A 14,575-nucleotide genomic window follows, 5' to 3' on the forward strand; every position below is an offset into this window, starting at 1 on the left:
AAACGATTACAGCTTTGTTTTTTTGTTGTAGACCTTGCAAAACTTCAACTAACTTGTTCAAATGAAAAAAAAAATGTTTCTTATCTCAAACATGGAGTGCCCAAACTTGATTTCTTACACTAAAATCACACTTAAACAACAAAATCACACAAAAACCATTGTGTTTATGCAAAAAATACAAAAATTTAGACTATGGTCCCCTAGGTTACCAGAACTGGCTCCTATAGTACAACTTTTTGTACAAATTCAGGATTTTGTTCGTGTAATCGTTTACCAAGGTCTTGTAAATGATTACACCTTTGTTTTTTGCTCCAGACCTTGCAAAACTTCAACTAATTTATTTAAATGAAAAAAGTTGTTTCTTATCTCGAACATGGGGTGCCCAAACTTGATTTCCCACACTAAAATCACACTTAAACAACAAAATCACACAAAAACCATTCCATTTATGCAGAAAATACAAAAATTTAGACTATGGTCCCTTAGGTTACCAGAACTGGCTCCTGCAGTACAACTTTCTGTACAAATCCAGGATTTTGTTCGTGTAATCGTCTACCAAGGTCTTGTAAACGATTACAACTTTGGTCTAGAGCAAAAAACAAAGTTGTAATCGTTTACAAGACCTTGGTAAACGATTACACGAACAAAATCTTAGATTTGTACTGAAAGTTGTACTGTAGGAGTCAGTTTTGGTAACCTAGGGGACCATAGTATAAATTTTTGTATTTTTTGCATAAATGCAATGGTATTTGTGTGATTTTGTTGTTTAAGTGTGATTTTAGTGTGGGAAATCAAGTTTGCGCACCCCATGTTCAAGATAAGAAACAATTTTTTTTATTTGCTCCAAACCTTGCAGGACTTCAACTAACTTGTTCAAATGAAAAAACCTACTTTTTACTTTCGTAATCGTTTACGAGCAAGTTGTAATCGCTTACCAATGTGTTTTTTGCCTACATCACAAACATTGTTTCTTTCCTCCATCACAAACATGACTACTTAATTAAATTGGCCACTTTCTTCATTCACATTCCAAACAACACCTCATTTCAGATGACAATAACAAAGGGAATGACAATTCAATTAACATTAACAATAATTAACGGAAGCAAAGATGCATCTTTTATAACATTAAACAAATTTGGGTACATTACTCTTATTTCTTCATCTATGTACAATGTTGTATGACTTTCTATGACAAATCAATACAAAAATCAGCCATGTTGGATTCTAGGTGCTCTATTTCAAATGTATGGAGTCCTAAGCGCTATGCTCTTGTAACGTTTTCGTGATCCACTAAAGCACGCATAAAACTTTCTTTGCGTTTTCTTTTTTGTATGTTTTTTGGTGTTGGTTGGTCCTCCTTCTTATCCTCTCGTTTTTATCCTCTCTAACTTTAGTAGTTGGTGTCTTCACAGAAGAAAAAAAGTTTCTTTGCTTGAAGTACCAACATCATCATCAACCTGAAACTTAACAATATATATCATAATGTACAATCATTCATATTCTTATCAAAGATCACTGAATATATCAAAAGATACATAACTCAAACAAGAAACCACATGCTAATCGAAAACACAATAAAAAAATCGAAAACCCAAATACAAATCGAAAACGCAATGAATAAAATGGATAAACCCATTTACCTTGCTCGAAGGACCATGGTCAGTGGACATTACCATTGCACACAACACTGTCAACAAAAAAAAGAACCTTGAACAAAGCTTCGAGAATGAAAATGGAGGGAGAACGAAAAAGAAAAGAAAGAGAACGAAAACTGAAGAGAGAGAACGGGAAAATATGAGATAATGGAGAGAGATGAAACAGAACAAGAGACATATTTGAAATCCAAAATTTCTGAATTCTTCCTCAATGGTCACGTCAGAGTTTAAGTTTTTTTTTTTTTTAAAAGAAACAATCAATGACATGGTGACAGATGGTAATGTTAAAATAGTATCAAACTTTTGGTGTCAAAATATCATAATCCACACGACTATTGACAACAAGATGGGTAAAAGGGAGAATGGAAACGTCTAGTACGTTGGTGGAAAGGACAAGGGAACGCGTGGAACGATGAAGGACTGTAATAATATTAGAGTTAAATTAAATAATGTATAAAATTAGTTTTGGATTTTCACATATCTAATGAACTTTAGGAAGAAATTTGAAGGGATTTAGGAAGCAATTTCCAAATAATACAGTTTCCTCGCCAAACTAATAGATTCCTTGATGACCTTTAGCTGTTTCGTCAAATACATAATGAAAATTCACTTCCAAAAAACACTTAACACTTAGATAAGTTAAAATATGAAATGACCATTGTAACCTTATATTTTATATTATATAAAATCATGTAAAAGATAAAATACAATTTAAATTATTTATTTTCTATTAAATCACAACTCTTTTTTAATATTTTTTATTTCTACTCTATCAAATAATAAAATATTCATTTTTTTTTCTAATGTATTCGTATTTTCACGTCAGAGTTCTTTCTACTATTCTAAACATATCTTAAAGAGAATTGTCCAAATTCTACTTTAGCTATTCATTGAGAAGACTAAAAAGCAGAAAGTGGTGTTCTGGGTCTTCTCTCAGCATTTCTGCATTATTGGGTTCCCTTCTCCAACGGTTGACCTGAACTTGTGTGATGGACTTCACATCCTCGAAATCGAAACACCAACGGATTCACGACGTATTCATCAACTTCAGGGGAGAAGACACCCGCAGGAAGTTCGTTTCTCATCTCCACTATGCTCTCTCAAACGCTGGAGTCAACACCTTCTTTGACGAGGAGAATCTTGTCAAAGGAATGCAGCTTCAAGAACTCATGCGAGCAGTAGAAGGATCTCAGATAGCGATCGTTGTTTTCTCCCAAACCTACACTGAATCCACTTGGTGCCTTGATGAGCTTGAACAAATCATCAAATGCAACCAAACTCAGGGCCAGAGTGTTCTCCCTGTGTTTTACGAGATTGACCCATCCGATGTACGTCATCAGAAAGGTGATTTTGGAAAATCGTTGGAAGAAGCTGCACGCAGAACCTATTCAGGAGAAGAACTGGAGCGTGCCTTGTCCCGGTGGAGCCGTGCGCTTAATAAAGCTGCAGGTATCTCTGGTTGGGATGTCAGAAATTTCAGGTAAACCAATGACTTCTTCGTAATTTCTTTGGTTTGAGACTGAATGAAGGATATGTTAGTGACTGTTTTATAATTGTTGTTGAACTTGAAGGAATGAAGCTGAATTAGTAAGACAAATTGTTGACCGCGTTCAGAAGTTACTGGACTACGAAGTCTTGTCTATTACAGAATACCCTGTTGGACTAGAATCCCGTGCGCAAGACGTGATTGGACTCATTGAAACTCGTTCCACCCAAGTCTGTATGATCGGGATTTGGGGTATGGGGGGATCGGGGAAAACTACCGTTGCAAAAGCTGTCTACAATCAGATTCATCGTAGATTCATGGATAAAAGTTTCATTGAGAATATTAGAGAAACTTGTGAAAATCATGGTAGAGGGTATGTTCCTTTGCAAGAACAGCTTCTTTCAAATGTTCTGAAAACGAAGGTGGAGATACATAGCGTTGGGATGGGGACGACTATGATCGAGAACAGACTTGATGGAAAAACCGCACTCATTGTACTTGATGATGTGAATGAGTACAACCAATTAAAAGCTGTGTGTGGAAATCGTAAGTGGATTGGTCAAGGAAGTGTAATAATCATTACAACTAGAGATGTTGGCCTCCTTACTAGACTTGATGTTGATTATGTTTATGGGATGGATAAAATGGATGAAGACGAGTCGCTTCAGCTTTTCAGTTTTCATTGTTTTGGAGATGCAAAACCAAAAGAAGACTTCAGGGAGCTTTCAAAAAACGTTGTTGCTTATTGTGGAGGACTACCTCTGGCTCTTGAAGTGCTTGGTTCTTATTTATTTGATAAGACGTCAAAGAGAGTGTGGGAAGGAGTATTGTCGATACTAGAAAAAATTCCCAATGATGAGGTTCAGCGGAAATTAAGGATAAGCTTTGATAGTTTAAGCAATGACATGGAGAAGGATATATTNCTTGATGTATGTTGTTTCTTTATAGGTAAAGACAGAGGTTATGTCACAGAAATACTAAATGGTTGTGAACTATGTGCTGATGTTGGAATACCGGTTCTCATAGAACGTAGCCTCATAAAAGTAGAAAAAAACAACAAACTCGGAATGCATCCTTTGCTACAAGAAATGGGAAGAGAGATCATTCGTGAAAACTCAAGAAAGGACCCTGGGAAGCACAGTCGATTGTGGTCTCAAAAGGAAGTAGTTGAAGTATTGACAAAGAATAGTGTAAGTACATTTCCTGTGCACGGTTTTCATTTTCTTTTAAAAGTGTTTTCTTTGCCGTGTTCAATGTAAGTGTAGTTAGGCTCAGCTGAGCCAACAAAAAACATTTCTCGATTTATTTCCCTCTGCTCTTTACATAACAGGGGACTGAAGCTATTGAGGGATTGGTTTTGAAAATGCATTTAACCAGCAGAGATTGCTTCAAAACCGACTCTTTCCAGAAAATGGAGAGATTGAGACTGTTGCAACTCCATCATGTACAACTTGCTGGAAATTATGGGTACCTTTCTAAGCAACTGAGATGGATCTCTTGGCACGGCTTTCCTTCAAATTGTCTGCCAAACAGCTTTTGTATGGATGATGTAATTGCGATTGATTTAAAGCACAGTCATCTTCGATTCGTCTGGAAACAATCCCAGGTATTTATAACATGTTTTTCTTGTAAAAGTTATAGGTTGATTAAAATAGAAATAGTAATTGTTTCTATTTGCAACTATTTCATTTTTTTATTTTATTCTCTAATATTTGTAAAAAAAAAAAAATTGTAGGATTTGAAGTGGCTAAAAGTCCTTAATCTCAGTCACTCGAGGTACTTGACAGAAACCCCTGACTTTTCTAGACTACCAAGTCTTGAGCAGCTCATTCTCAAAGATTGTCCAAGTTTATTAGCGATACACAATTCCATTGGTGATCTCTGTAATATTTTATTGATAAATTTGAAGGATTGTACAAGCCTAAGCAATCTCCCCAAAGAGATATATAAGTTGAAATCTGTGAAAACATTCATCCTTTCTGGTTGNTCAAAGATTGACAAATTGGAAGAAGATATAGCACAGATGGAATCCTTGACAACTCTAATTGCTGATAATACTGCTGTGAAACAGGTCCCCGTTTCAATAGTAACCTCGAAAAGCATTGGATATATATCCTTATGCGGATTTGAAGGACTGGCACGAAATGTTTTTCCTTCTATCATCCAGTCTTGGATGTCACCAACAATGAATCCCCTGTTATTTATTCGTCCGTTTTCTGCCACATCATGTTCCCTGGTTTCCATGAATACACAGAATAATACTTTGGGTGAACTTGCACCAATGCTTAGAAGCCTTCCAAATCTTCGAAGTGTTTTGCTGCGATATGAGACAGAGTCTCAACTATCTAAACATGTTAAAACCTTTCTGGTTGAACATGTTGTAAATGTTGCAGAATTAGGAATTTCAAGGCATCACTTGAGGTCATCTTTGATTGGAGTTGGTAGTTACAAAGCATACTTTGATATTCTCAATGATAGAATATCTAAGGTTAATTCCTTCTCTAGATTTTACCTTTCTCTACTATACCGTCAATTTTAAGTACTAATTAAGAGAACCTGAAATAATCCTTATGGTGCGTCTAAAAAGAAAATTCAATGAGTATTTGTTAGATTCTCATTGAACGTAAAAGAAAGTTGAAAGATCTCTTGAGAGATAAACAGAAATGTATTATAGATTCATATTGATCTGTTGTTGATATATATACAGAACTAAACTATTAACCAACTTTGTTTGAATTAGTTATCATTGCTGAGTTTTAATTTATGCAATAAGTGATCAGGGATTCGATCTTCAGGTTTCTGTGTATAGAAAAATATTTGTTAAAAGACGAGTTTCATATATGAATATCATTCAATATTTCAAAAACTTAGTCATGAGTTTGGGTTGAGAAAATGGGAGTTATGGGAAAAGATATCAAATTTAGGTTCTTATATCTCAGAACTAAAACTAAAGCTTGATGAATTTTCAGCATTCATGTATATCTACCATTGCATTATTAATACACATCCTTCTACAGGTTAAATTATGTGTTACTGTAGACCATCATCATAATAAGGTCCTCTAAATTTCACATTAATTCACACTAATGGTATTTAACGCCATTACAAAATTTTTAATGTTTGAAAAGTAATTAACTATCACTAATGTAACCTTAAATCCTCATTATATGCATCATTATTTTACACATGAAAGCATGAATTATTCACCTTCTCTTGTAGTTTTTAATCTTCCCATATGGCAGTTAACCGCTTAATTAAAAGTATAATTTGCCTCCCCAAAAAGTTGTACAATTCATTTCTATTTTATTAGAAATGTTCATTTTGTAATTTTGGAATGATAAAAGAATTATTGCAGGGGTTAGGAGTCCATTGCATAATGACTAAGATTGTTTTCTCATGTTACAGGAATTGGTAACCGATGAGGCTTGTGATGTTTCACTTCCAATTGACAATTATCCTTATTGGTCGGCCCATACAGGTGAGGGACAGTCAGTGTTTTTCACTGTGCCGGAGGACTGTGGCATGAAGGGAATGACTTTGTGTATTGTTTATTTATCAAACCCCGAAATCAAGCCCACCGAATGTCTTACTAGTGTCTTAATTGCTAATTACACAAAGCGCACCCTGCAGATACACAAGCAAGAAACAGTGATTTCCTTTAATGATGAAGATTGGCAGGGGATAATATCACATTTGGCAGGTGGAGACAAGGTGGAGATTTTTGTGACTTTTGGTCATGACTTGGTGGTCAAGAAAACGGCTGTCTATCTGATGTATGGTGAATCAAACGATATAGAAATTGAGACGACGAATTGTGAATTGAATGATGTAGAAATTGAGCCGCCGCATTGTGAATCAAATAATGTCGAAATTAAGGCAGTATGTATACCAAATGATATTGAAAGTAAGCCGATGCATTATGAAGCAAATGATATCAAAATTGCGGCCATGAATTCTGAATCAAATGTCTTGGAAATGAAGTCTGATCCTAAGCCAAACGGAAATGGCTGCATAAGATTCTTCAAGAAACTTGCAATGTGTGACTGGTAAGTCATATTCATATCTCTTTTATGGGAACAATTCTGAATCCATTGTGCTCTGGAATTAAATCGTAGTGTCCTTGATTGTATTCAAATTCTTTGGATTTTGAGTACCTTATAGCGGGAACATTCATGTTTATTTTCCCCTATTTCTCACTCTAACCGTTATGCCTCTTTGGTTGTCCTTGATTCTTTTGTTGTATTTTCCTTTTAGTAGTTATTTATGAAAATTGTTTTCTTGTAAATTTCTCACCCACATGACTTCATGAATTGATGTCCACATTTTTCCTTCTACACTTGTTTGCACAAAGTGTTAAACAAAATGTTTGAAGGAAATGAATGTCTAGGACTTCTAGTCAAAGGTTGTAAGCATCCGTATGACAAACGTGATTTAGGATTCAATAGCAACACCAGTTATAGTACCTAGTAATATCTCGTAGTGGATTTGTTGTATGCTCTAGAGAGAACTAAAACAGTTCAAACAAGGAGCGGGTGATACTTAACTAGACAACATATCAAGTAAATACTAGAATTGTCTAAGGATGCTAGGAGTGGCTAGAATACTCAGGTTCCAGGAGTGGCTGGAATACCCACGTGCCAAGAGTGGCTATAATACTCAGGTACAAGGAGTGACTTGAATAAACAGACTAGATGCATTGTCTAGAAGAACCAAGAGTGGGTGAAACTCAACTAGGTAGTGTATTAATGAAATACTAGGATTGTCTAGGGATACTAGCAGTGGTGAAATCAATGAAATGCACAATGCTTCTTGCGAAATTGTTCTAAACAATTCCTATAAAATCCAATGCCTAAAATGTCTTTCCTTACTAATTCTCATTTATTTATCAGGCGCTATGTTATGAAAATTATTTTAAAACACTATTCAAACCCCCTCTTTCCAGTGTTATCTTGTGACATCAGTTGTTACTCTGTCTCTATACCATCTAAAGCTAAATTTCTAAGAGAAAGAACTTTGCAATTTCTCAGATTTCATTGTATTGATATTATCCTCTCTCTGATAGTTATCAATCTGTAATTGAACTTACAACACTAATTGTGTTGGATATTCTAAAGAGAAATAAAACATTTGGTGTTTAACTTAGTTAAGTTAAACAATACGGAAAATTGTCTAGGTTTGATACCAAAAGTGGGTAGAATACTAGTATACCAAGAGTGGTTAAACTCAGACTAGTCTGTTGAGTAGGTGAACCAGTAGTGGTGTGAATACTCATTGTAAACTTGGAGAGGTAAAACTCGTGTAATCTTTTAAAGATTAGTAGGGAGAACTGGACGTAGCTCAAGTTGAGTAAACTAGTATAAAATATTTGTTATTGCTTTACTCCTAGAAACGTTTTCTTATATGCGTCCTTTAAAAAACTAGTGTCTAAACATCTTATTTGAATCATCTATCTCTTAGAAATCCATTAGGTGATGCTTTGCGAAAAAGTTTTAAAACACTATTCACCATCCTTTATGCCTTGTTCACTTGAATGGATTTAAGAGAGAGTAATTGAATGGACTTGAGAGGATTTGGAGGTAAATTTTTTTGTTGTTTATTTGAGTGGATTTGGAGGTAAGTGGGAGTGGATTTGGAAGTAAAATTTGTGAGAATTAGTGGAGGATTTTATTTATGTGACAGATTAAAAATATTTACTTCCAAATCTACTCTCACCTCCAAATCTACTCAAATAAACAACAAAAAAATTTATCTTCAAATCTTCTCAAATCCATTTAATCATTCTCTCCCAAATCCATTCAAGTGAACAAAGCCTTAGTGTTTTCTTGTGATTTCACCTAAAAAGGATGGGACATGCTGCATGTGTTTTGATTGTAGAGCCTTTAATAATATCACTATTAAATATAGACATCTTATACATAGGCTTGATTATTTGCTTGATGAATTGCATTGTGAATATTACTTCTTTAAGATTGATTTAAAATGTAGATACAATCAAATTAGGATTAGAGAAGGTGATGAATGAAAAGCTACTTTCAAACCAAATATGATTTCTATGAATGATTGGTTATGTCTTTTGGCTTAAGTAATGCTCTTAGTAATACTTTGGTTATGTCTTTGAGAGATTTCATAGAAAAATTTGTTGTGGTGTACTTTGATGATATTCTTATCCATAGCACTTCACTTGAATTGCATGTTCATCCTTTAAAATCTATCTTGTGTGAGCTTAGAGAAGAACAATGTATCTCATCTTGAAAAAAACATCTTTTGTACTAACCATGTTACGTTTCTTTTTTTTTTTTTTACTTCAAAAGGAACGCAAGTGGATGAGGAAAAGGTTCAGACTATTAAAAAATGGCCGATACCTAAGTCCATGACCAAAGTGAGAACTTTCCACGGCTTAACAAGTTTCTATAAAAGATCTGTGAAGAATTTTAGCAAATTGGCAACACCGTTCAAAAAAGTGCTCAAGAAAATGTTGGTTTCTAATGGGAAGAGATAATTAGACTGTTGACTTGATTTTTTTAATTTTTGAAACTTTTCTTTTCACATTTTTTATAGTTTTGAAAATGGGTGCCACGAGACACGAATTCCTTCACAAACACCAAAAAACTTTCACAAGTTTTTGAAAATTTTGAAAATAAGTATCATAAGACACCAATAGTCATATATATATATATATATATATATATATATATATATATATATATATATATATTAAAAAGAGTATCCCGGACGAGGAAACAAAGAAAAACCATTTTTCAATTTCTTTAATTTTTAGTATTTTTTTTTTATATTTTTTTAGAGAAAAATGGTTTATTTGGAAAAGTAGTTTAATTTAAAATAGGGACAAAAATAGAATACAAATTATTGGAGTGGAAACATGTAAATACATGGATACATGAAGTACATCAATCCAAAAACAAAAAAACTCACATAAGGGTGTGGAAATAGTAAAAAGCATGGTACAATAAGCAAATTGGGAGAAATTACTGCAACATTGGTTTGAGATGTAGACAATAACATAAAATCATCTCCAGTATAATTCATTAAATTTCAAAATCCGATTTAGAAAGTCATTGGATTTCGAAATTCAATTTAAGAAATTATCGAATTTTGAAATTTGATTAAGAAAATTCATTGGATTTTAAAATTTATTGGATTTCAAAATCTGATTAAGCAAGTCAATGAATTTCAAAAATTTTTTAAGGAAGTATCTGAATTCAAAATCTAATTAAAGAACTCACTGAATTTTGAAATTTGGTTTAGAATGTCACTAAATTTTGAAATTGGGTTCTGACATTCACTAGATTTTGAAATTCGGTTAACGTACTCACCAGATTTTGAAATTTGGTTAAGGAAGTTATTGAATTTTGAAATCTAGTTTATGAAGTCGTTAGATTTTAAAATTCGCTTAAGGAAGTCTCAAAATTTCAAAATCCAATTTAGGAAGTTATTAAATCTTGAAATTGGGTTAAGCTACGGATTGGATGATAAGGAAATCGATGAATTTCAAGATGTGATTAACTTTCTTACACATTTCAAAATCTGGTAATCATTCCTCTTGAATTTTGAAAAAGAATACAAAAAGTCCTACTAGATTTCAAATTCTAGTTAAGAGTCCTATTAGATATCTTAATCTAGTTATCATTTAATATTTTTTTCTAAGTTTTCTTTTGAATTTTTTATTTGATCTTTTTTTTTTTATTTATTTTACTTTTTTTTTGAATAATTTCTTTGAGGTACTACTATTATTATTATCTTATATGTGATTATATTGTAATATGGAAGATTATCTTTTTTAGTTTTATGGATTGACGAATAAATTGAAGTTTCATATCACATTTTTCTTGTTTTATTAATCAAATGTGCGAAGGAGATTATACAAATTATTACAACTCATCAAATTTTTTCTACACGTGATGACTTAGGCATCAACCTTTCGGAGACCAAGAGGGTGTATAACTGATTGCATTTAGTCACAATTTCAGTTATAATCATTAAGTAGTTTTCATTTTCTAGGTTAATGGATCATTATTAGCTTAAGTGTAATGTATTTTCCTTTATTGAATCTATTTTATATAAGATGAACCATTTTTATCAAGGAAACTAGTTGAGTTTCAGTCAGAAATATTAGAGTGTAACTCTTCTATCTTAGTGAGAGTGATTCTTCTATGTTTTTAAGTGATTCAAGAATCCTTTGGCTATACCAAAGAACTTTGACATCCTTTTTGCTTTGTCTCCCTTTGAAAGAGTGATTATTTCCTTCCACCTTTCATATCCATCTTCCACCTTTCATATCCATCTCTTGTTCTTTCTTCACTAGAATTCATAAAACTATGTTCTGCCTAGATTCATCTCGTGGTCATAATTCTATTTCTACTCACCAAAATTGAGTGATTTTTAGCCTAAATTTGTTAGAAGTAGACTTTAAGCCTAACTCAACCCCACAAAACCGGCTTGTAAGATGAGGTTTGCACCCACTTATATACTATGAATTTGCCTTATCTCTAGTCGATGCGGGACTTCGAACACCCCCCTTCACGCCGAGGTATATACATCTCGAGCATGGGACTAGACATTAATGGGTGGTCCGATAGCGACCCGATAGCGGGTGGAACAATATGCCCAACAAACAACAAATATCGCTAGGATAGGCTTTTTTTAACGATGACTTTGATACCATGTTAGAAGTGGACTTTAACCCTAACACAACCCCAACAAATATTGCTATAACCGAAGTATTGTCACAATACAAACTCATAACTTCATTTGGTTTTAATCCCAAATTTGATAGCATATTTTTAATCCACAAAAGTTCACATACACCTAATGCCATGCCTCTGAATTTTGCTTCAACACTATATCTTGCTACTACATGCTATTTTTTACTCCTCCAAGTTACAAGATTCCCTCCTACAAAAGTAAAGTATCCAAAGGTAGATCTTTTATCATCTTTTGAACCTGCCCAATCTGCATCAGTGTACCCTTATACCTTTAAGTTTCCATGATTTGAGAAAAAAATTCCTTTTTTAGGAGCATACTTCAAATATCTCAAATCCTCTCAACAACATCCATATGAAGCTTTCGTGGGTAACAACATTCATTGCATAGGTGATATCAGGACGTGTATGACACAAATATATTAATTTTCCTACCAGCCTTTGGTATCTTCCTCTGTCTATGTTTGCTGAATTTGAGCATTGAAAGAGTTTATGATTTTGTTCAATTGATGTATCAGTTGGTTTACTCCCAAGCAGCCCAGTTTCCGATAGTATATCAATAGTATAATAGTGTTGGAAGTCCCACATCGACTAAAGATAAGGCCAATTCATAGTCTATAAATGGGTGCAAACCTCACCTTACAAGCCAGTTTGGTGGGGTTGAGTTAGGCTTAAAATTCACTTCTAACATGGTATCAAAACCATCATTAAAGCCTATCCTAGCGATATTTGTTGTTTGTTGGACATATTATTCCACCCGCTATCGGACTGTTATAGGACCACCCATTAATGTCTAGTCCCACACTCGAGATGTATATACCTCGGCATGAGGAGGGTGTGTTGTAAGTCCCACATCATTAAAGCCATCATTAAAGCCTATCCTAGCGATATTTGTTGTTTGTTGAACATATTATTCCATCCGCTATCGGACCGTTATAGGACCACTCATTAATGTCTAGTCCCACACTCGAGATGTATATACCTCGGCATGAGGAGGGTGTGTTGTAAGTCCCACATCGATTAGAGATAAGGCTGATTCATAGTATATAAGTGGGTGCAAACCTCACCTTACATGCCGGTTTTGTGGGGTTGAATGAGGCTTAAAATCCACTTCTAACAAAATTGATGTTCATAATGAGCACTTTCAACTTGATTTGGAATCACCTCAATATAAATTATATACCTTTAAGATATCGATGTTTGTGAAAGAAATTCCTAACTTTGGATTTTTCAATACTTTTCAATCCACCTCGTCACTAATTTTCTAAATTTCCCACAAGGTTTTAATTCTAAAGATCTTAACTCAACCTTTGTGCAAACAAGGTTTTCATCATTTTGTTACTAGAGCTTTGATTTAAGGGTTTGAATGTTAAATTGGTAACGAGACGGGAACGAATAGTGCCTACCCGCTATCTGACTCGCAACAAAAAATTCAACCCATTTCTTATCCCGTTATTTGTTGGATACCTGTTTAGAAAATACTCACGAGTTTTAAAAAACTCACGACTATCAATGGATACGGCCAATATCTAAAAAAAAAATTTATAGATTTTTAAGATAAAATCTAAACAAAATTACAAAAAGAATATAAAATATATGTAAATTAAATTAAACATAAGTTAAATTTTAATTTTAATTAAATTTAATCTAATAAAATATAGTTTAGATTTTATTTTAATATTTTGGGTGAGCATATATAAGTATGATACCCACACCCGATCCATTTAATGGCCGATATTAAATTATTTGCTACCCATTATCTACACGGATACTCATTTGAACTATCTACTTATTATACGTATCACAGATTTTATCTACGAATATCCAAAGGATATTTTTCTATCCCTAATTAGGCCTATTCCAAATAGAATGTTTTCTTTTTCTTTTTTCTTTTGTTGTAGATATAATTTCAATCTTCGTTCTCAATTACGGTTTCTTTTATTTTCTTTTAACAATTGCAACAAAATGATATCCAAATAATGTTATAAAAGTGTCTATCATATAATTTTGTATTCCAAATAAAACTAGAAATAACATTTACTTTGCGTTTCTAATAAAACGAATGACACTTTTTTTGTACTTTTATAAAATGATAGTAAACATTCTAAATTTTAATAAGTGACATCTAATTCTTTTATTTTATTTATTTTAAAAGTATTTTCATGTGTGTGACGTTTCTCTTATCTAATTTGTATTTATACTTTCTATTTTTTTTTTCATTATCAGAGTGGCCTTTTTAGTTATAAGTTAATGTGAAAATAAAATGTTTTGTTATTCTTTTAAAATTTAAAGAGATACGTGCCTAACATAAAAAGAAACAATGTAATGCTTTTAAAATAGAAAGTAAAGTTAACATGTAAATTTCGAAGAACGGAAAAAATAAAATACTCATATATTAGTGTAATACTTTTATTCTGTAGTTCAAAGTCGCTGTTGGTCTACTTTCTTAAATGGCTAATGGTCTTAAGGCCTTCCTCTACTATAAAATATATATTAAACTTGGACTATAACATGTTAACAACTTCTTTATGTTATTATTTTATTGGTTTCTACATTTAAAATGATCAATCACGAACTATCACCGTAAAGTTGTTAAAAAAGACATTTTCTGGCAATTTGAATGCTTTTGTGTGTGTACAGTGGTCAACTCTTCACTGTGTTGCATTATTTGCTTTCTCTTCCAACACTTCATGAGTTTGTCAATTTCTTCC

General features: G+C 33.1%; 1 protein-coding gene across 2 annotated transcripts; it reads left to right on the forward strand.

Annotated features, from left to right (window-relative positions):
• The first annotated feature begins 2,558 nt into the window (after positions 1-2,558).
• Positions 2,559-9,692, forward strand: LOC106774240 (TMV resistance protein N-like). 2 transcript variants are annotated; one of them, XM_014661167.2, is made up of 6 exons: positions 2,559-3,138; positions 3,230-4,334; positions 4,475-4,750; positions 4,880-5,632; positions 6,550-7,190; positions 9,456-9,692. In XM_014661167.2, exons 1-6 carry the CDS (start codon positions 2,648-2,650, stop codon positions 9,469-9,471), a joined length of 3,282 nt encoding a protein of 1,093 aa, XP_014516653.1. In that variant the 5' UTR covers positions 2,559-2,647; the 3' UTR covers positions 9,472-9,692. The 2 variants fall into 2 exon arrangements, with proteins under 2 accessions (XP_014516653.1, XP_022641889.1); XM_022786168.1 differs by lacking the exon at positions 9,456-9,692 and having other exon boundaries at positions 6,550-6,622; positions 6,775-6,927.
• Positions 9,693-14,575: the final 4,883 nt, after the last annotated feature.

This window comes from Vigna radiata, chromosome 9 (assembly GCF_000741045.1).
Source record: "Vigna radiata var. radiata cultivar VC1973A chromosome 9, Vradiata_ver6, whole genome shotgun sequence".
NCBI classification, from domain to species: Eukaryota; Viridiplantae; Streptophyta; class Magnoliopsida; order Fabales; family Fabaceae; genus Vigna; species Vigna radiata.